This window comes from Bos grunniens, chromosome 18 (assembly GCF_055505025.1).
Source record: "Bos grunniens cultivar Pamir isolate PY7600 chromosome 18, Bosgru_T2T1.0, whole genome shotgun sequence".
In the NCBI taxonomy this organism is placed as follows: Eukaryota; Metazoa; Chordata; class Mammalia; order Artiodactyla; family Bovidae; genus Bos; species Bos grunniens.
The window spans coordinates 61,546,269-61,569,128 of record NC_141182.1 but is presented as its reverse complement, the minus strand read 5'-3'; the positions used below and the strand labels follow the sequence as shown (position 1 = coordinate 61,569,128).

Genomic DNA, 22,860 nt, shown 5'->3' with positions numbered 1-22,860 from the left:
CAGGTTCAGCCACTTGTTGCTCAACTTACAATAAATCACGGGGCAAGCTTTCATTGAGAAGAAAGATGCTTTATTCCAAAAAGCCAGTGATCTGAGGAAAAGGTGGACTTGCATCCATGAGAGTTCTGCTCAGCCATGACTATCTTTAAAGGGAAACAATCTCAGTTAATCATTAAGAGAGGAAGTCACGGTCATTTTTACATTGGTGCAAGCCTGCTGACTTCCTCTTTTCTCCAGTACACTGTCTTGCTCGAGTGACCCACCTGCAACCGGAGATTCTCTTGCCTGTGTGGTCCACCTGCATTTTAATAAGGGGAAGCGAGGGGAGGAAGTCAGTCATTCTTAAACAAATTTCTTTTCTTTTTTTTTTGCTACACCATTGGGCATGCAGGGTTTTGTTCCCCAACCAGGGGTTGAACCCATGCCCTCTGCACTGGGAGCGTGGAGTCTTAGCCACTGGACTGCCAGAGAAGTCTCTGGAGTATAACTCTTCATATAATTCGTCCTCAACTGAGTTTTCTCCAATGGGGCAGTCTCTGTGTTCTTGTTAGAAATAAGTACAAGAAGGTGCTTCTAATGTGCCCATAATAATTTATTTATTCCTCTAGTTGCTGCTTACATTGTGGCACTTCGTGAAAATTCATCTTGCTGCACAGTTATGAAGCATACACTTATAAGTATGTATAGTATGCTTTTAAAAGTTTACCGAAAACTACATAATGGTCCAGTCACTTTCTCCACGAGCAACAAATACAGGGCTTTAGATGCCTCCACCTTCACACTCCACTGAGGCTCACAGTGTCCCTTGCACCAGCAGATCCTCCAGGGCATGGAGGGATTCCACGCAGCATCTACCTCCTGTGGTTAAGATGACTCAGCACCAGGGATGTTTTTGTCAAGAGTCCGGGAGGTGGAGGCTGGTGGCTGGTGGCTGTTGATGATTGTTCCCTGACAGGCTGTGTCGGATCCCATATCCAAAGTATATGAGAAATCCTAGTAGGGAAATGAGACGATAAGAAGGAAATGTAGGTGCTCACCTCATTTACAAATGCCTAGTAGACCTTCTATGGGTTCTGATACAGTGTGGGGAGAAATCGTAGGAAGACGTTGGGTTCAGTCATTCAAGAAACCTCTTTATTCCAGAAAGCAACTTACCAATGGCATTCCAGATGCCAAACAGGGCCCAGGCCCCAGAGGTCATCTGCATCATCAGGTAAACATTCACGAAGATGCTGACCAGTGGGAGGAGAGGCAGAGCAGGGACCTGTGGGCAGAGTCAGTTCATCACTGAACACAGCCCAGATGTCTGAAATGGAGACCCTACCCCACGTGGGTGGGAGACTCCTGTCCTCCTCAGGCTGTGCATTCAGTTCCTACTGAGATTATGTATGCAAAGCCCTGAGTGTGAATCAGGGAAAAGTCCATTGGTTTCAGTAACTCCCCTCATTCCCTGTCTAGGAAAGGATATTTTGCCATCAAAGGACACAGACTTCATTCACTCAAGGTGGACACTTTGGACACATAAGCTCACTTACCCTGAATGGAAGAGGAGAGGGGTCCTGGGGCTGCCTCCAGATGATGATCATGACCCCAGTGGTGAGCAGCAGGAGCAGCACAGCCACTGTTGTGAGCACGGGGTCTCCAGAGAACACCTGGCTGGGCCACTGGGCCAGGATCAGGCTCGGGATGGTCAGCAGAAGAACTGCAAAGATCAAGGAGGAGAAGAACAGGCTGGACCCAGAAAACAAAGATGTGGGGACCTCGGGTCACATCCCTCCCTGAAACCACCAGTATCAGGAAGGGCCATCGTATCTTCAAGACTCCTCCACTGACAAAATACACACACTCACTCCATCCTGTCAATTTCAAAATATGACCAAAGAGACTTCCCAGTGCTCACCAAGCAGGAAGGCACATCCATAGACAATCTGGGCAGATTTCTGGGTGGGGGTGGTGCTGATAGGCAACCACAGACTCTTTAGAGTCTTTGAGCTTCCTGCTTCAGGTTCAGAGTCCAAAGGATTTTCCATGACTAGAGGCTTCATCTGAATTTTGTCTTCTATTTTCTCATTCTTGCTAAAATTCCAGTCTGGCTGGTACCTGAATTCGAGATATTATAGGAATATTAACAGCAGTCCCTACTCATTCAAAAACAGGCATCCTAATGCACCACTTTCCTGCTTTAAGCAGAGCAGCAATTTAGAAGGCCGAAGGAGGTGGCCTGTCAGGGCTGGCGGGGTGAGGCCAAGATGGCAGAGGAATAGGATGGGGAGACCACTTTCTCTGCCACAAATTCATTGAAAGAACATTTGAACACTGAGCAAACTCCACAAAACAAATTCTGAATGCTGGCAGAGGACATCAGCCACCCAGAAAAGCAGCTCTTTGTCTTCAAAGGGAGGTAGGACCAAATATAAAAGATAAAAAGAGAGACAAATAGTTAGGGACAGAGATCCGTCCCAGGAAGGGATTCTTAAAAGAGAAGTTTCCAAACACCAGGAAACCCTCTCACCGGTGGGTCTTTGGGGGAGTTTTGGAATCTCAGAGGGCAACAAAACCTGGAGGAAAAATAAATAAAACCCACATGTTACGTCCCTAATGGGAACTCCCAGCAAAGAAGTACCCCAGATGCTTTCCTCTGCCACCAGCGGGGGGGGGGGGGGGGGGGGGGGGGGCGGTGAATGGGGAGGAGCGGGCTGCATTGTTTAGGGTAAGGACCAGGCCTGAATGCCTTGAGGGCAATCTGAGGGAGCTAACGTGAGATAGTAACCTAAACTGTGGGATAGCCAGAGAGACAGAGGGAAAAAGAGAGAGAAAGAGAACTATCCCGCGAAAAGCCGGAACCTAAGGCACTGCCGGCCTGAGCACAGAATAAAGGACTGAGCAAATACCAGAGGATAGCTAGCTGGCTGTGGACCCGGCCATCCCCAGCTGGAGGCAGGTGGGGGGTAGCCAGAGCCGGAAAGGGGCAATCTCGGCCCCAGAGAGAGTATCCCCTACCAAACTGTGAAAAGGCTTCCAGTTTCTAACCAAGACTTCCTGAGATTCTTGGAGGTTAACATCCACCGGGAGGGTCGCAGCCAGAGATCAGCTCCCCAGAAAAGACATACCACACACCAGAGACTAGCGTGCCCCAGAAACCGAGAGGCTAGGACCTGGGAGGTGATAAGATGCACCATACCTTAGGAGAGTGTGCTCGCCAAGCACTTGGTCACCTGAGCTGCTCGGATCAATGAAGGGCACAAAACGTGGGCCCAACCGAGTCTGCCTTTGCAGAGTACACGAGAACCTGAACCTGAGCAGCTTAGACCTGGGAAGTGCCTGCAATCCGGGGCCCGCTCCCTGCACAGCAACCTGAAGCCTGAGCAGTGTAGACTGGGAAAGCACACACGCTGTGAGCAGGGGCAAACCCAGTGTGGCTGGGACACTGTGAGCACTCCCCACACACGCCAGTGATATTTGTTTGCAGTGTTCCTCCCTCCCCACAGCACGACTGAACAAGTGAGCCTAAACAAGAAACCACCTTCACCCCCTTGTGTCAGGTCAGAAATTAGACACTGAAGAGACCTGCAAACACAAGAAGCCAAATAAACACAGGGAACCGCTTTGGAAGTGACAGGTGCAACAGATTAAAATCCCTGTAGTTAACACCAACTACACTGGAAGAGACCCATAGGTCTTGAGAAGTATAATGGAACAAAGAACTATCTGGAACTGAACTGACCCCACACTGCCCACAACAGCTCCAGAGAAACTCCTAGATATATTTTTACTATTACTATTATCATTTTTTTTAATTAAAAAATTTTCCCCTTTTTTAAAATTCCTCTATTACTCCTTTAATTTTTATTTTTATAACCAACTATTACATTGCAAAAAGAGATCCTATTTTTAAGCAAACTTCACATACATTTCTCATACATTTTGTGATTTTTTAAAAATAATATTGTATTCTTGAGAGTCTAACCTCTACTCTAGCCTTTTAATCTTTGCTTTATGGTATTTGTTATCAATTTTGTACATTTAAGAATCTAATCTTCAGTACCCATTTTTACTTAGGAGTGTAATTACTGGCTTGATTACTTTCTCCCCCTTTTGACTCTCCTTTTTCTCCCCTAGGTCATCTCTATCTCCTCTCTCCCGTTTCTCTCCTCAACCCAACTCTGTAAATCTCTGTGTGTGTTCCAGGCTGTTGAGAACACTTATTGAACAGAATACGGCCTAAATCTATCTCTCCTTTTGATTCCCCCCTTTCTCCTCCTGCTCACCTCTATTTCCTTCCTCCCTCTTCTCTTCTCTGTGTAACTCTGTGAACCTCTCTGAGAGTTCCAGACTGTGGAGAACACATAGGGAATTGTTTACTGGCTAGCTTGCTCTCTCCCCTTTTGATTCCCCCTCTTCTCCTCCTGGTCACCTCTATCTCCGTCCTCCCTTTTCTCTTCTCCATGTAACTCTGTGAACCTGTCTGGGTGTCCCTCACTGTGGAGAATGTTTTCACCATTAACCTAGAAGTTTTATCATCAGTGCTGTATGGATGGAGAAGTCTTGAGGCTACTGTAAGAATAAGACTGAAAACCAGAGGCAGGAGGCTTAAGCCCAAAACCTGAGGACACCAGAGAACTCCTGACTCCAGGGAACATTCATTGATAAGAGATCATCCAAAAGCCTCCATACCTACACTGAAACCAAGCACCACCCAAGAGCCAATAAGTTCCAGAGCGAGACATACCATGCATATTCTCCAGCAATGCAGGAATATAGCCCTGAGCATCAGTATACAGGCTGCCCAAAGTCACACCAAACCCATAGACATCTCAAAACTCACTACTGGACACTTCATTACACTCCAGACAGAAGAAATCCAGCTCCACCCACCAGAACACTGACACAAGCTTCCCTAACCAGGAAACCTTGAGAAGTTGCCTGTCCAACCCTACCCACAGAGAGGAACCTCCACAATAAAGAGGAACAACAAACTGCCAGAATACAGAAAGGCCACCACAAACACAGCAATCTAAATAAGATGAAAAGGCAGAGAAATACTCAGCAGGTAAAGGAACATGATAAAAGCCCACCAAACCAAACCACAGAGGAGGAAATAGGGAGTCTACCTGAAAAAGAATTCAGAAAAGTGATAGCATATGGAATTTAGAAAGATGGAAACAATAACCCTGTGTACGAGACAGCAAAAGAGACACCGATGTATAGATCAATCTTATGGACTCTGTGGTAGAGGGAGAGGGTGGGGAGTTTTGGGAAAATAGCATTGAAACATGTATAATAACATGTATGAAACGAGTCGCCAGTCCAGGTTCGATGCACGGTACTGGATGCTTGGGGCTGGTGCACTGGGACGACCCAGAGGGAGGGGAGGGGAGGGAGGAGGGTGGAGGGTTCAGGATGGGGAGCGCGGGTGTGCCTGTGGTGGATTCATTTCGATGTTTGGCAAAACTAATACAATATTGTAAAGTTTAAAAAAAAAAAGAAAAAGCCTGAGGTAAAAAAAAAAAAAAAAAAAAAAATGAACCAAAATCTTGAAAACAAAGTGAAGTTACAGATAAATAGCCTGGAGACAAGGATTGAGAAGATCCAAGAAATGTTGAACAAGGACCTAGAAGAAATAAAAAAGAGTCAATCAATAATTAATAATGCAATAAATGAGATAAAAAACACTTTGGAGGGAACCGACAGTAGTTTAACGGAGGCAGAAGATAGGATAAGTGAGGTAGAAGATAGAATGGTAGAAATAAAGGAAGCACAGAGGAAAAAAGAATTAAAAGAAATGAGGACAACCTCAGGGACCTCTGGGACAATGTGAAACTCCCCAACATTCGAATCATAGGAGTCCCAGAAGAAGGCAAAAAGAAAGGCCGTGAGAAAATACTTAAAAAGATAATAGTTGAAAACTTTCCTAAAATGGAGAAAGAAATAGTGACCCAAGTCCAAGAAACCCAGAGAGTCTCAAACAGGATAAACCCAAGGCGAAACACCCCAAGACACATATTAATCAAATTAGCAAAGATCAAACACAAAAAATAAATATTAAAAGCAACAAGGGAAAAACAACAAATAACACACAAGGGGACTCCCATAAGAATAACAGCTGATCTTTCAGTAGAAACTCTTCAGGCCAGAAGGGAATGGCAGGACATACTTAAACTGATGAAAGAGAAAAACCTAAAACCCAGATAACTGTACCCAGCAAGGATCTCATTCAAATATTAAGGAGAAATCAAAAGCTTTACAGACAAGCAAAAGCTGAGAAATTCAGCACCACCAAACCATCTCTTCAACAAATGCTAAACGATCTTCTCTAGATAGGAAACACAGAAACAGTTTATAAACTCGAACCCAAAACAACAAAGTAAATGGCAACGGGATCATACTTATCATAATTACCTTAAATGTAAATGGGTTGAATGTCCCAACCAAAATACAAAGACTGGCTGAACGGATACAAAAGGAAGACCCCTATATATGCTGTCTACAATGCTGCTGCTGCTGCTGCTGCTGTGTACAATAGACCCACCTAAAAACAAGGGACACATACAGACTGAAAGTGAAGGGCTGGAAAAAGATATTTCACGCAAATGGAAACCAAAAAAAAAAAAAAAAAATTCAGGAGTAGCAATATTCATATCAGATAAAAAAGACTTTAAAACAAAGGCTGTGAAAAGAGACAAAGAAGAACACTATATAATGATCAAACGATCAATGCAAGAAGAAAATATAACAATTATAAATATATATGCATTCAACACAGGAGCACCGCAATATGTAAGGCAAATGCTAACAAGTATGAAAGGGGAAATTAACAGTAACACAGTAATAGTGGGAGACTTTAATACCCCCCTCACACCTATGGATAGATTAACTAAACAGAAAATTAACAAGGAAACACAAACTTTAAAGAACACAATGGACTAGTTAGACCTAATTGATATCTGTAGGACATTTCACCCCAAAACAATGGATTTCACCCTTTTCTCAAGTTCACAAGGAACGTTCTTGAGGATAGATCACATCCTGGGCCATAAATCTAGCCTTGGTAAATTCAAAAAAATTGAAATTATTCTAAGCATCTTTTCTGACCACAATGAAGTAAGATTAGATGTCAAATACAGAGGAAAAAAATTTAAAAATTCCAACATATGGAGGTTAAACAATACGCTTCTGAATAACCAACAAATCATAGAAAAAATAAAAAAGAAATCAAAATATGCATAGAAATGACTGAAAATGAAATCACAACAACCCAAAACCTATGGGACACTGTAAAAGCAGTGGTAAGGGGAAGGTTCATAGCAATACAGGCTCACCTCAAGATACAAGAAAGAAGTCAAATAAATAACCTAACTCTACACCTAAAGCAACTAGAAAAGGAAGAAATGAAGAACTCCAGGGTTAGTTAAGCAAAGAAATCTTAAAAATTAGGGCAGAAATAAATGCAAAAGAAACAAAAGAGACCATAGCCAAAATCAACAAAGCTAAAAGCTGCTTCTTTGAGAAGGTAAATAACATTGACAAAACATTAGCCAGACTCATCAAGAAACAAAGGGGGAAGTATCCAATCAACAAAATTAGAAATGAAAATGGAGAATCACTGTAGACAATACAGAAATACAAAGGATCGTAAGAGACTACTATCAGCAACTATATACCAATAAGATGGACAGCTTGGAAGAAATGGGCAAATTCTTAGAAAAGTATAACTTTCCAAAACTGAACCTGGAAGAAGTAGAAAATCTTAACAGACCCATCACAAGCATGGAAATTGAAAATATATTCAGAAATCTTCCAGCAAAAAAAAGCCCAGATGGCTTCACAGCTGAATTCTACCAAAAAATTAGAGAAGAGCTAACACCTATCCTACTCAAACTCTTCCAGAAAAGTGCAGAGGAAGGTAAACTTCCAAACTCATTCTATGAGGCCACCATCACTCTAATACCAAAACCAGACAAAGATGCCACAGAAAAAGAAAACTACAGGCCAATATCACTGATGAACATAGATGCAAAAATTCTTAACAAAATGCTAGCAAACAGAATCCAACAACATATTAAAAAGATCACACATCACGACCAAGTGGGACTTATCCCAGGGATGCATGGATTCTTTAATATCCACAAATCAATCAATGTAATAGACCACATTAACAAATTGAAAGATAAAAAAACATATGATTCTCTCAATAGATGCAGAGAAAGCATTTGACAAAATTCAACATACATTTATGATACAAAGTCTCCAGAAAACAGGCATAGAAGGAACATACCTCAACATAATAAAAGCTGTATATGACAAACCCACAGCAAACATTATGCTCAATGGGGAAAAATTGAAAGCATTTTCCCTAAAGTCAGGAACAAGGCAAAGATGCCCATTCTCACCACTACTATTCAACATAGTTTTGGAAGTTTTGGCCATGGCAATCAGAGCAGAAAAAGAAATAAAAGGAATCCAGATTGGAAAAGAAGAATTAAAACTCTCACTGTTTGCAGATGACATGATCCTCTACATAGAAAACCCTAAAGACTCTATCAGAAAATTACTAGAGCTAATCAATGAATATAGTAAAGTTGCAGGATATAAAATTGACACACAGAAATCCCTTGGATTCCTATACACTAACAATGAGAAAACAGAAAGAGAAGTTAAGGAAACAATTCCATTCACCATTGCAATGAAAAGAATAAAATACTTAGGAATATATCTACCTAAAGAAACAAAAGACCTATATATAGAAAACTATAAAACACTGCTGAAAGAAATCAAAAAGGACACAAACAGATGGAGAAATATTCCTTGTTCATGGATTGCAAGAATCAATATAGTGAAAATGAGTATACTACCCAAAGCAATCTATAGATTCAATGCAATCCTAATCAAGCTAGCAATGGTATTTTTCAGAGACCTAGAACAAATGATTTCACAATTTGTATGGAAATACAAAAACCTCAAATAGCCAAAGCAATCCTCAAAAAGAAGGATGGAAATGGAGGAATCAACCTGCCTGACTTCAGACTATACTACAAAGCTACAGTCATCAAGACAGTATGGTACTGGCACAAAGACAGAAATATAGATCAATGGAACAAAATAGAAAGGCCAGAGATAAATCCATGCACATATGGACACCTTATCTTTGACAAAGAAGGTAAGAATATACAATAAAGAAAAGACGATCTCTTTAACAAGTGGTGCTGGGAAAACTGGTCAACCACTAGTAAAAGAATGAAACTGGAACACTTTCTAAGACCATACACAAAGTTAAACTCAAAATGGATTAAATATCTAAATGTAGGACCAGAAACTATAAAAATCCTAGAGGAAAACATAAGCAAAACACTCTCTGACATAAATCTCAGAAAGATCCTCTATGACCCAACTCCCAGAGTAATGGAAATAAAAGCTAAAATAAACAAATGGGACCGAATTAAACTGAAAAGCTTTGCACAACAAAGGAAACCATAAACAAGGTGAAAAGACAGCCTTCAGAATGGGAGAAAAGAATAGCAAACAAAGCAACTGATAAAGAATTAATCTCAAAAATGTACAAGCAGCTCCTGCAGCTCAATTCCAGAAAAATAAAGGACCCAATCAAAAAATGGATCAAAAAACTAAACAGACATTTCTCCAAAGAAGACATACAGATGGCTAACAAACACATGAAAAGATGCTCAACATCACTCATTATCAGAGAAATGCAAACCAAAACCACAATGAGGTACCAACTCACGCTGGTCAGAATGGCTGCTATCCAAAAATCTACAAACAATAAATGCTGGAGAGGGTGTGGAGAAAAGGGAACCCTCGTACAATGTTGGTGGGAATGCAAACTAGTACAGCCACTATGGAGAACAGTGTGGAGATTCCTTAAAACACTGGAAATAGAACTGCCATATGATCCAGAAATCCCACTGTTGGACATGCATACCGAGGAAACCAGAACTGAAAGAGACATGTGTACCCCAATGTTCATCACAGCACTGTTTACAATACCCAGGACATGGAAGCAACCTAGATGTCCATCAACAGACAAATGGATAAGAAAGCTGTGGTACATATACACAATGGAATATTACTCAGCCATTATAAAGAATACGTTTGAATCAGTTCTAATAAGGAGGGTGAAGCTGGAGCCTATTATACAGAGTGAAGTAAGGCAGAAAGAAAAACAGCAATATAGTATACTAATACATATATATGGAATTTAGAAAGATGGTAACAATAAACCTATATGTGAGACAGCAAAAGAGACACGGATGTATAGTACAATCTTTTGGACTCTGTGGGAGAAGACGAGCGTGGGATGATCTGAGGGAATAGCATTGAAACATGTATATTATCATATGTGAAACAGATCACCAGTCTAGGTTCGATGCATGAGACAGGGTGCTCAGGGCTGGTAGACTGGGATGACCCAGAGGGATGGGATGGGAAGGGAAGTGGGAAGGGTGTTCAGGATAGGGAGTACGTGTAAACCCATGGCTTATTCATGTCAATGTATGGCAAAAACCACTCCAATATTGTAAAGTAATTAGCTTCCAAAAAAAAAAAAAAAACAACCTGAAGAGGATGAACTGCCATTGAGTCTTTAGGAACATAAGAGACCCAGTCAGGGTGCAGTGGAGTCTCACCTGAGGACAAGGACAAAAAACGCCACCAGGGAGTGAACCATCAGGTGTCCAACCGACATGAGCTCCACCAGATTACTGAACTCAAAGAGCAACGCCATGATCCCTAGAATGAGGGCACGAACGAGGTGGGGGTCGGCAGTGAAAAACCACTGGACGTACCCAGATAAGGAACGGGATCAAAGGAGGAGTGGGTTCTGTTGCTCACCTGCGAGAATTCCAGAGGACACGACAGCCATGACAGGGGTCTTCATGAGGGCATGGGTCCGGGCAAGTCCTCGGGAAAGGAGCCCGTCCTCTGCCATTTCCTGGATCACCTGAGGCACGGGGAACAAGGAGCTCTGCAGTCTGGAAGGGACGGTGGGAACACGGGTGGGGATGTAGAGAAGCAGGAGAGACCAGGGCTCTGGCTCCCTAGTCTACCTCGGTAAGGGATCTTTCCCTCTCGTCCCTCAATGCCAAGGGCTGAAACACCTGAGCATCTGACAGTTCATGGAGAGAAGGGCTTGACACTGACCTGTATAAAAGAAAACAGGATGCCAACTGCCTCGACATATCTGGCAGGGCCCCACCCAACATGGAGGAAAGCCTGCGGAAAGGGGCTGTCAGGTTGAATTTGGTAGTAGGGCACCATGAGAGTGAGAGTCACTGAGACACCAAAATACGCCAAAAACCAGGTGAAGACTGTGGTCGTGATGCTGATGGGGATGGAGTGATGAGGATTTGGGACTTGTTCCCCTGCAGGGTGGGCAAATATCTCGGGTTAGGAAAACACTGATGGCACAGCAGAAAATCCACTTTGAACTTTCAAAAGGTTTTCAAAATCTTCTATCAACCCCTATGCCCAAGGGCAGCCCAGTCCCCTGATGGGACACACAATGACCCAGTTACATTTAGTGACAATGTCATCAAAACCCACAAACAAGTAGAAACATAGAGCTGCTCCATGGAGAATTCCATCATAGTCGAAGGGCACAAACCCTCCAGAACCCAGAGGGCCCAAGCTACAGTGAGAGAAGAAGCAAGAAAGACCATGAGGGGGGTGCGTTCAGTCATCTCTATGGGACTTCAGAGTTAATGCCACAGGACCTGGGCTCCAGGACCTCGTTATCCAGATCCACCAGCCCAGATCTCTTTAGTCCCTGCCAGATTCCCAGCTCTGCACCAGCCCCAACAAGCATGACAAGGACCAAGAGCACCTTCCTGACTTATAGATGTCACCGGATTCAGACGTGTTCAATGTGTAGTCCTGTTCCATGAGCTTCCAGTTGTGCAGGTCTCCCTTAATGAAGCCAGAGAGGATGATGAAGCTGAGAACCAAAAGGTTGATGCCTATGGATATTTTTCCAACCAGGACTGATTCACGAGCTCCCAGAACCAGTACTCCTGTGGGAAAGATGGAATATGAGACATTCCAAGATAGCCAAATCAAATCCATAGACATAGAAAGCAGACTAGTAGTTGCCAGAGGTTAGGGGGCTGTAAGATTAAGATGGATAGTCTGTCTTTGCTCGCTGGGTACTGGGTTTCATTTTGCTATAATGAAGGATTTTGAAGCTAGATGAAGGTGATTGTTGTATGTCTTGAATGCCCTAAGTACCACTGAATTGCATACTTTAACATGGTTAGTTTCTTACTGTGGCCATTATCATATAATATGGGCTCAGTCACTCAGTCGTGTCAGACCCCTTGACCCATGGATTGTGGCCTGCCAGGTTCCTCTGTCCATGGAATTTTCCAGGCAAGATTACTGTAATGGGTTGCCATTTCCTACTCCAGCACATAATATACACATTTATCAAATCATCATGATGTTCACCTTCAGCTTACATAATATTGTATGTCAATTATATATCAATAAGGCTAAGGAAAAATAATAAAATGGCTAATTTTATGCTATGTTAATTTCCTCCCAATTGAAAAAAGTCTCAGTAGAGAGGAAGAAACTTGTCACTCTAAGTAAATGATTCTCAGCTGGGGGTGATTTGGGTCCCCAAGGGACATTAGGCAATGTCTGGAGACATCCCGATTGTCACAATTTGGGAAATATGAATCACAGGTGTTTAGTGAATGAAGTCCAAAGGTTCTACACACCTGACAGTGATTGATTAAGAAAATCCTGCAGTGCCTGCATCAGCCTCCAACACCAAAGGCTGTTTCAGCCTGGAAGGTCAGTAATGCCAAGGGTGGGAAACAACGCTCTACATCTTGACTTCCTGTCTTTCGTATCCCAGACCTTAATTTCTAGTTCCCACAGTTCCTCCACCTCACACCTTTCCCACCCTAGTTCCCCCACCGCCCCACATCCCAGTTTTCCCATCCTAACTTGGATCCCCTCTCTTCTGTGAGCAACAGCACCAGGGACAGGGTGACAAAGTCTGGATACTTGGTCAGATAGTAGGGCATATATGGAGAGAAATTTCCTTCTAAGGCCTGAAAGATGTAGTTCCCGATATGGCTGTTGAAAGCGATGCTCCAGGCCCTGGCCACGCTGCCCGTGACTGCAGCAGAATAAGAAGGAACATTCATTGACAAATATAAATTGTACCCCCGTATAAACCAAGACCCCTTCGTGGATCACAGCCTTGTCGTGGTGAAGGGCTAGCATAGCTCAATAAAACTATGAGCCATGCCATGCAGGACCACTCAAGACGGACGGGTCACAGTGAAGAGTTCTGACAAAGCATGGGCCACTGGAGAAGGAAATGGCAACCCACTCCAGTATTCTTGCCAGGAGGACCCCATAGACAGCATGAAAAGGCAAAAAGTTATGATGCCCAAAGAGGAGGCCCCCATGTCAGAAGGTGTCCAACATGGGAAAGGTTGAAGGTAAAAGGAGAAGGGAGTGGCAGAGGATGAGATGATTGGACAGCATCAATGACTCAGTGAACATGAGTTTGAGCAAATTCCAGGAGATAGTGGAGGACAGAGGAGCCTGGTGTGCTGTAGCCCATGGGGTTGCAAAGACTTGGACACAGTTTAGTGATGGAACAACAACAAATACACAAAGTCATGTATGTTAGGAAACAAATACAAAATACCAAATCTCAGAGAGCTTCTTTTCATGGGGTGGGGGAAATAGACCCAGATAATTCTAAAATAGATAAACTATTTAATGTTAGTGGGAGATCAAAGTTATGCAAGAAAACAGGTAAGTGGGAGCAAGAGGTCTGGGTGATGAGGATTAAAATTTTAGTTCAAATGCTAATGGAAACTCTATGAAGGCAACCGCTAAGCAGAGACTTCAGTATGGTGAGGGGATAAGCCTGTGGGCCATGCCTCCCTCTCACCCACTCCCTACAGTGCCCTTTCTTCTGGGTTCTTGGTCCATCATTTAAGGAAAGTAGGGGAGAGCTGAGAAGAATGAAGTTGTGGACTTTTCCTGATGTTATTTCCCTCCTCCCCTCACAGAGTGGATGACACAGTTCTCATGCACGACCGAAGACCCAAACGCCTGCTCCTGGTCTCTCGAACTTCAGCCCCACACCTACCCCACACCCATCCCCTCACCAACGACATAGGACAGTATGAAGTTACAGGCAATGACGAAAGCCCACAGTTCTCCCATGCTGATATAGCTGTAGAGATACGTAGAACCGGTCCACGGGACCCGTGTCCCAAACTCGGCATAGCAGAGCCCAGACAACACAGAAGACACAGCGGCCACCAAGAAGGAGACGAGGATCGCTGGTCCAGCGATGAACATGGCCACTTCTCCCACCAGGATGTACACGCCGGCCCCCAGGGTGCTGGCCAAACCGAAGGCCACCAGCTTCAGGGTGTTCAGAGGAGCCGTGGGACTCTTAGAAATCTCAGTGGGCTCCAGCAGCCACCTGCAGACCAGCTTCTGACCAAAGTGGTGGAGATCCTGACACCACATCCTGGATGGAGTTGAGGAGCTGTGATCTGCTGAGGAAACAAGACACAAAGCCATCAGCAAGGTCCACCCGCCCTTGGCCCTGGGAGTCCAATTCCATGGAGCAGTGGAGTGATGAGGGGCAGGTGGTAAAAGGACATTTGGGACAAGGTCTCCATCTCTGAGCTTTGGTTTCTTCAAACACAAAGAAATCTTCTCACATGTTTCAAAGTTACTGGAAAGGCTTTTTAAAAAGAAGTGAGGTGGAGAGAATTAGGTGTCCCCCAAAATTGCCACTTGGAATATGGATTGTTTGGTGTGTGTATATGCTCACTCCTCTATGACTCTTTGAGACCCCATGGACTGCAGCCCGCCAGGCTCCCCTGTTGTGAGATTCTCCAGGCAAGAATGCTGAAGTGGGTTGCCATGATCTCTCCCAGGTGATCTTCCTGACCCAGGGATCAAACCTGAGTCTCCTGTGTCTCCTGCATTGGCAGGTGGACTCCTTACCACTGAGACCCCTGGGAAATCCTTGGATTGTCTTGAGCTGAAGGCAATTAAGACCTGCAGACTCAGGAAATGCTTTCTGTCTCTCCCTTAACTGCTCAAATATACATGTACAAGCACAAACATACATCCACTTATTGTTCCACAATATATAGACTTTTTTAAAAAATTGAAGGTTTATGGCAACTGTATGTTGTCAGATGATGGTTAGCAATTTTTCTTTTTACAAATACAGTGTCTTAAAATTACAGAATCTGAAGGAATAAGGAAACCTGGAGCCTGGAAGGCTACAGTCAAAGGTATTGTAAAGAGTCAGACAAGACTGAGTGACTAAACAAGAACAACAGGATTGGCGAAGCTTGGGTTCCCCCGAGAGTTGGGAGAAGTTAGAAAGCGGTCATTTAGAATGTCAGGAGAGTTAACCTCAGTCCATTTACCTATTTTGTGGCAACAAAGATCTAATTATAGGATAGCATTATAATCTAGAAACCCAAGTTTTAGGCCACTTTCCAACCCCCAACTTAAATAAAGGCCAGACATGGTCAAAACAAACCCGAGTTTTCCTTTTTTGGCCCATCTGGCTTTTGAAGGGAATCCTCCTGGGTTGAGCTTCCCTGGGGGCTCAGACAGTAAAGAATCCACCTGCAGTGCAGGAGACACAGATTCGATCCCTGGGTGGGGAAGATGCCCTGGAGAAGGGAATGGAAACCCACTCTAGTATCCTTGCCTGGAGAATCCCATGGACAGAGGAGCCTGGTAGGCAACAGTCCACAGGGTTGCAAAGAGTTGCACATGACTTAGTGACTAAACAACAGCTACAACAAAGTGGGAGCAATTTGGTGGCTGTGGTGGTAGGTGCTGTGCCTTGATTCCAGGCGTGGTTCTCCCAAAGTTGATGAGGAAGCTCTGCTTGGGTGAGGGACAAGCTGGGAGTTGCGTTTAGGCAAAATGGGAGAAATGGGGAGAGGGGCAAGAAAAAGATAACTGGGGCTCCTTCATTGAGCAGACCTAGATTAACCCCTGCAGGTTTGGAAAGAGAACAAAGCAGAGAGTGAGAACAAGTTCTCCTGTGAGAGAGAGTCAGAAGTCTCCAGCCAGCAGTTTGGGGAGACCTGCAGTTTACCTTGAAATCCTGGGTTTCACCCGCAAATGATCTCGGAGAGAGAGAGAGCCATGAGTGCTGGCTTAGTTCTCTGCCCAAGAATTGGGCTCGAGTATGCAGTATGAAAACCAGGACCCCTAGTTGCCAGTACATCGGGGACTAGAAACTAGAAACAAGGTTCTCCTGGTTCTAGTACCGAGTTAAAAAAAAAAAAAAGGCATTTCTCCAGGAGGCAAAAATTAAAAATATAGTAAAAGTGTATTACTAGAGACATAGCACAGTCGTGAGAGAGCACACAGAGGAAAAGTTTGTTTAGTTAAGACAGAAGCCAGGCAGAGCTCACACTCAAGAGAAAGGCTATGGGAGTCCTCCCGAAGGAGGAGGAGCCCCATAAAGAGACTGTTAAATCGCCTATGCAGGGCAGTTCTTCCCGTCTTTGTTTACCTTGGCCAATTACCTGGTTTCTTTTTCCACACCTGACCTGCCCTAGGACCCTCCCTGACAGGTATGTGCAGCTATTTTTCTAGATGGATTCCAGCACAGAGGCCTGTGAGGGCCTGGACATCACCTATTACGAGATGGCACCCCCTCCTTTTTACACCCTAAGGAGTCTTTCTGCACATGTATTGTGCCCCAAAGATAGAAAATATGTGACCTCTTGATCTTTTACACACACAGGGTTTAGCCCCTTTCTGTCCCTGCCATGATTGTTATAGTAAAATGTCCACAGCAGGCAAAGTCCAGCTATTTACTCTGTTCCTGGCATTTCCATCTCCAAGTGCAAACAGAAGTCTAGTGTAAATACCTAGCCTGGACCTCACCTGCCTCGTTCCTCAGGAAATGTAAACAGAAGGCTAGTTGTAGATGGAGTTCTTTCTCCTGTTCATCTACCCTTCCTGTGTCTTCTTTGCAGGCTCTAGACAGAGAACCTAGGAGGATAGAGGACAAGATTATCTGCCCCAAGAACAATAAAGTTTAAATGCTTCTACAATATGATGAGGGCTTCCCTGGTGGCTCAGATGTAAAGAATCTGCCTGCAATGCATAAGTTCCCAGTTCCATCTCTGGGTCAGGAAGATCTCCTGGAGAAAAGAATGGCAACCCACTCCAGTATTCTCACCTGAGTAATCCCATGGACAGAGGAGCCTCGCAGGATATAGTCCGTGGGGTCACAAAAGAGCCAGACACAACTGAGTGACTAAACAACAACAAATATATATATATATATATATACACATACATATATATTCATACATGCATACAATGGAATGAAACTCAGCCATGAAACATGTAACAATGATACTTGCAGCAGTATGGACCTAGAGCTTATCATAATTACTGAAGTAAGTCAGAAAGAGAAAGACAAATACCATATGATATCACTTATATGTGGAATCTAAAATACAACCCAAATGAACCTATCTATGAGACAGAAAGAGACTCACAGATATAGAGACCAGACATATAATGGCCAAGGGAGAGGGAGAAGGAAGGATTGGGAGTTTGGGATTAGCACATGCAAACTATTCTATATAGATAAACAACAAGATCCTACTGTATAGCACAGGCAACTATAATCAATATCTTGTGATAAATGTCATTGAAAAGAATATATCATTATATATGTATATCTGAGTCACTTTGCTGTAAAGAAGAAATTATCTCAACACTGTACATCAACTATACTGCAATAAAATGAAAAGAAAATAGTTCACATTGAAGCAGCCAAGAAGTGAGAGTCTAAATTAAAAAAAAAATAAGACATCTAAAATACGCATTAGGGATTTAGTAGTAAGCAGCACTCCCCTCTTAAACAATAGCAGGACATTTGGAATCCAACCCACATATATTATATTGAAAAAAATTCCACATTGGTTTTAAAACATCTGACTTTTTAAACAACTGTAATATAAAAGGAGAAAACATACAGAGTTTAAAATAATATAAGGACAGAGACTTAAGCCATGAGAATGGCATGTCTGATATCACATGGTATAGAATTTTCTTCTTGTTTAGTCACTCAGTCATGTCTGACTCTTTTGTGGCCCCATGGACTGTAACATGCCAAGTTCCTCTGTCCATGGGGTTTCTCAGGCAAGAATACTGGAGAGGGTTGCTATTTCCTCCTTTAGGGGATCTTCCTGTCCCAAGGGTCAAACCCACGTCTCCTGCTTTGGCAGGCAGGTTCTTTACCACTGATGCACCAAGGAAGCCCAGTAGACCACCCCAACTGACAGGCAGTCTCTTCCTGTTATGATTCATGAGAGAGTCACTCAGGTCCACCTCTGCTGCTTTCTCCCCACCCTCTCATCTTTTCAACATAATTTCCCATGTTTTTAATTCATCTCACGGTGACTGCAGTAACTGTCAGAGGTAGGCTGTTTCTTTTCCTGTTCTTTTTCCTTTTTCATTCAACAGTTACCCTGTTTTTCCAAATGAGTGTCCGGATCATTATCCCTTCTCTAACTTCCCTGCCCTCTGCCCTCTATCTCTCAAATACTAACATCTTTTCATTTTTATGTACTTCCAAAAGAGTCTGAAATTGTTACTCAATTCTATAACCATCGCTGAGTTTGAGTACTTTGTGTTTACATTATATGTGAATATTTTACATTGATGTTGAGTTCACTGTGACCTGTGATTCACAGTTGATAACCTGCCTCCCCTCACGCCTACCCCACTCCTCCAGGGTTCAGCATGTTAGTCCTCCCATCTGTGCCTCCTCTTCCTGCCTCTTTTCTGTCTCAGATGGAAACACTTCTTCGTCTCACTCTATTTCTCTCTTGCCTTCTGCCCCGTTTCCCATGCATGCTGATTTTGACATGAATTCATCACTGTGCCTTGGGCTAGTGGCTTTCCTTTCTTGGTTGCATTTGGAAACCAATCCAAATACCAAATCCAGGCTAGCCCTGACAGAATGGAAACTAAATCACAGGGGAGTTGAGAGAAAATCATGTGACCTGGGAAGAGGATGAAAAAATTCCCAATCTCAATATCGTCAAAGATTCTTCCATTATGAGGGGACCCTCTCGGGAACACGCATACACACACACCACGAGTTTTCTCCATTGTCTTGTAAACGAAAGGAGTCTAGAAATAAATGTAGTTTTTTCGTGTTTGTTGATATTCTTACTTTTTGGACTTCCCTGGTGGCACAGTGGATGAGAATCCACCAGCTAATGCAGGGTACATAGATTCAATTCCTGGTCTGGGAAGATCCCACGTGCCATGGAGCAACTAAGCCTGTGCTCCACAACTACTGAGCCTGTGCTCCACAATAAGAGAAGCCACCGCAAGAAGCATGCACACCAAAGCAAAGAGTAGCCCCCTCGCCACAACCAGAGAGAAACCCTACATGCAGCAACTAAAACCTAGTGTGGCCAACATTTTAACAGTTTTTTTTAAATCAAATGTTTTGTAAAATTTGCCAGTGAAACTATCTTTTTTTGTGTTGAGAGGTTTCTGATCACTGATTTAACCTCCTTACTTGTTTGTTACTCGTATTGTTTATTTTATCCTGATTTTGTCTTGATATGTTGGATGCTTCTAAAAATTTGATCTGTTTCTTCTAGGTTATCCAATTTGTTGGCATATAGTTTTTCATAGTAGTTTCTTATAAGACTGTGTATATTTAAAGTACCGTTTATAATATCTCCTTTCTGATTTTATTCATTTGAGTGTTCTCATTTTAATTTTTTTTAATTATTTATTTTAATTGGAGGCTAATTACTTTACAATATTGTAGTGGTTTTTGCCATATATTGACATGAGGCAGCCACGGGTGTATTGCTTTACAATGTTGTGTTAGTTTCTACGACACAAAGAAGTGAATCAGCTCTGTTGCTGTTCAGTCACTCAGTCGTGTCTGACTCTGTGCCACCCCATGAACTGTAGCCCATGAGGCTCTTCTGTCCATGGGATTTTCCAGGTAAGAATACTGGAGTGGGTCGTGATTTCCTTCTCCAAGGAATCTTCCCAACCCAGGGATCAAACCGGCATCTCCTGCATTGGCAGGTGGATTCTTTACTGCTGAGCCACAAGGGAAGGAAGCCCAGTGAATAGCTATATGTATACATATGTCCCCTACCTACTGGGAGTCCCTCCCACCCCATCCCCCATCCCAACCCTCTAGGGCATCACAGAGCTGCAAGCTGAGGTGCCTGTGCTCTCTGCAGGTTCCTGTTAGCTTTCTGTTTTGCACATGTAGTGTATACATGTCAATCCTAATCCCCCAGTTTGTTCAACCTTCTCCTTCTCCCACTGGGTCCGTATGTCAGTGAACTGTCACCTCACAGAAGTCAGAATGGTCACCATTGGAAAATCTACAAACAATAAATGGTGGAGAGGATGTGGAGAGAAGGGAACTCTACTGCACTGTTGGTGGGAAAGTAAGCTGACACAGGCACTATGGAGAACAGGATGGACATTCCTGAACAAACTAGGAATAAAACTACCATATGACCCGGCAACCCACAACTGGGCATAAACCCTGAGAAAACCAAAGTCAAATCAAACCAAATCACAAAGGTACATGTACGTGAATGTTCTTTGCAGCCCTGTTTACAACAGGCAGGACATGGAAGCAACCTGGATGTCTATAGACAGATGAATGGATAAAGAAGATGTGGTACATATAGGCAATGAAGTATTACTCAGCCATAAAAAAGAATGAATGTGAGTCACTTGTAGTGAGATAAATAAACTAGAGTCTGTTATACAGAGTGAAGAAACTCAGAAAGAGAAAAACACATATTGTATACCATGCATATGTATGGAATCTAAAAAATAGGACAGATGAACCTATTTGTAGGGAAGGAATGGAGATGCAGATGTAAGAACAAACTTGTGGACACAGTTGAGGGAGGAGAGGGTGGGACGAACTGAGAAAATAGTGCTGACATTTATACACAATTGTGTGTGAAACAGATAGCTTGTGGAAGCTGCTGTAGAACACGGGGAGCTCAGCCTGGAGCTCTGTGGTGACCTAGAGGGATGGGGACATATACATATAATTATGACTGAGCCTCCTTGTTTTAAACAGAAACCAACACAACAATGCAAAGCAATTATCTTCCAACTAAGAAAAAAAAATTGTAAACATTTAAAAAATACAGTATTATTAAATTTGGGGAAATAAAAAAAAAAGGAAAAACAGATGGCCTCCCAAGTGCCTGGAGGGAGGGAGGACTAATCTTCATTCTGAATCAGAAATGAGAGACTGTGTTTTCAATCCTTTGGGACATACAATGTCTCCCCATTACACTTGCTCTGCAAGGCAATGCTGACTCAGTGAACACGAGTTAAGGTCAGGGGGCTTCTGTCCATGTTCCTCTAAGGTCCAAGTTGAGCATTATGGTTGAGGGTAAGCATTCAAAGTGTCATGAAGCTATGATTAGCATCGTGGCCCCACGAACACCTCTCTGCCCCTGAACAAGTCATATACTTCTCCAGACCTGTGTTTCCTTTTGTTCAAACGCTGCTGATGAACCTTCAAGCCCTGTTGTTAGGAACATAAAATGGTGCAGTTACTATGGATAAAGTATGGTGGTTCCTCAAAACAACCAAAACTGAATATACCATCATGGTTGGGCAATCCCACTTCTCAGAATACACCCAAAAGAACTGAAAGTGAGGTCACAGGAGACATTTGCACACCCATGTTTGTAGCAGCTTTGTTCACAATAGCTGAAAGATGAAAGCAGCCCAAACGGCCATCCACGAAAAATGGATGAACAGAAAGTGATGTGTGCCGACAGAGGAATATTATTCAGCAATAAAAAGACAGGAAATTCTGACCCATGCTACAACAGGGACAATACCCTTGTGGACAAGAGACTTGAGGACAATATGCTAAATGATAAAAAGCCAGTCTCCAAAAGACAAATACTGTATGGTTCACTTCTATGAAGTACCTGATATAGTCAAATTTACACAGACAGAAATAGATTGGTGGTTTAATACAGACTGGGTGAAAGGAAAAATAGGAAGTCGTTGATAAATGAGAATCTGGTTTCAGTTTTACAAGACGACAAGATTTCTGCAAATTGGTGTCACAGCTGTGTAAATTTACCCAATATTGCTGAACCGTTCATTTAAAAATGTTGAAGATGGCAAATTTACGAGTATTTTACTACAATTAAAAAAAAATGATGCGAGTGATAAACAGGAGAGCCAGCTTCACAGAGTTGCTGAGCGTACAAAACTCCAAGGTAACTTAACATGAAACACCAGTGAGTTGTCCTCAGCGGAATGCTCAGCTCCTAGATGAGGCATCAGCAGACATGGAGGGCAGAAAGGAGACAGGAGACTGAAGGCAGTGGTACCCAAATCACAAACTCTATGTGAGGGTCATCTGAGTGTTGAGTGAGCACCAGACTAAAACCGGTCGAAGAGCCTTTGGACATAGATCCCATCTCTCGCAGCCCCTCCTCTTCTCACACAAACACAATAGCTCCCAGCTCCTTCTACTTTCATCTGGAAAACAGGTCTCTCCACCCTCAGGCTGGACCCAGGCTGACCCCTCTGCACTCTGGGGTTGTAGAGGTCTCTTTGGGAGGATGTGAACTCAGCACCCAGTCTCCTACAGAAGAGGGTGACCCGAGACTTACTGGATCCTTGGAGCAGAGCCTGGAGCACTGGGTCAGTCAGGGAGGCTGAGGATAAGTCGCGCAGGGCAGGACCCGATGTTTGTCCAAAAACCAAAGAGCGAAGTCCCTGAGCACAGAAGACAACCTTTAACTCCTGGGTAGTTGTGGTGGG

General features: G+C 43.3%; 1 protein-coding gene and 1 pseudogene across 2 annotated transcripts; both read right to left on the bottom strand.

Annotated features, from left to right (window-relative positions):
- Positions 1–574: 574 nt before the first annotated feature.
- Positions 575–11,347, bottom strand: LOC147354558 (cationic amino acid transporter 3-like; annotated as a pseudogene). Its single transcript, XR_015145162.1, has 7 exons — positions 11,061–11,347; positions 10,846–10,954; positions 10,641–10,743; positions 1,901–2,100; positions 1,536–1,702; positions 1,156–1,264; positions 575–993 (listed from the first exon to the last, which is right to left on the bottom strand). The product of XR_015145162.1 is annotated as a cationic amino acid transporter 3-like (transcript).
- On the bottom strand, positions 11,348–22,860 carry LOC147354557 (cationic amino acid transporter 3-like). Its single transcript, XM_086349711.1, has 4 exons — positions 22,710–22,860; positions 14,148–14,546; positions 11,846–12,023; positions 11,348–11,641 (listed from the first exon to the last, which is right to left on the bottom strand). The coding sequence occupies exons 2-4, from the start codon at positions 14,515–14,517 to the stop codon at positions 11,476–11,478; spliced, it is 714 nt and encodes a 237-aa protein (XP_086205837.1). The 5' UTR covers positions 14,518–14,546; positions 22,710–22,860; the 3' UTR covers positions 11,348–11,475.

Bases quoted from the DNA above. Each gene is read 5' to 3' on its own strand.
- LOC147354557 (XM_086349711.1), bottom strand. From the start codon at position 14,517: ATGTGGTGTCAGGATCTCCACCACTTTGGTCAGAAGCTGGTCTGCAGG. The intron at 12,024-14,147 runs GTGAGGGGATGG...TCTTTCCCACAG, and splicing joins CATACTGTCCTATGTCGTTG to GAGTACTGGTTCTGGGAGCT. The intron at 11,642-11,845 runs GTCAGGAAGGTG...CTCTCACTGTAG, and splicing joins GAATCCGGTGACATCTATAA to CTTGGGCCCTCTGGGTTCTG.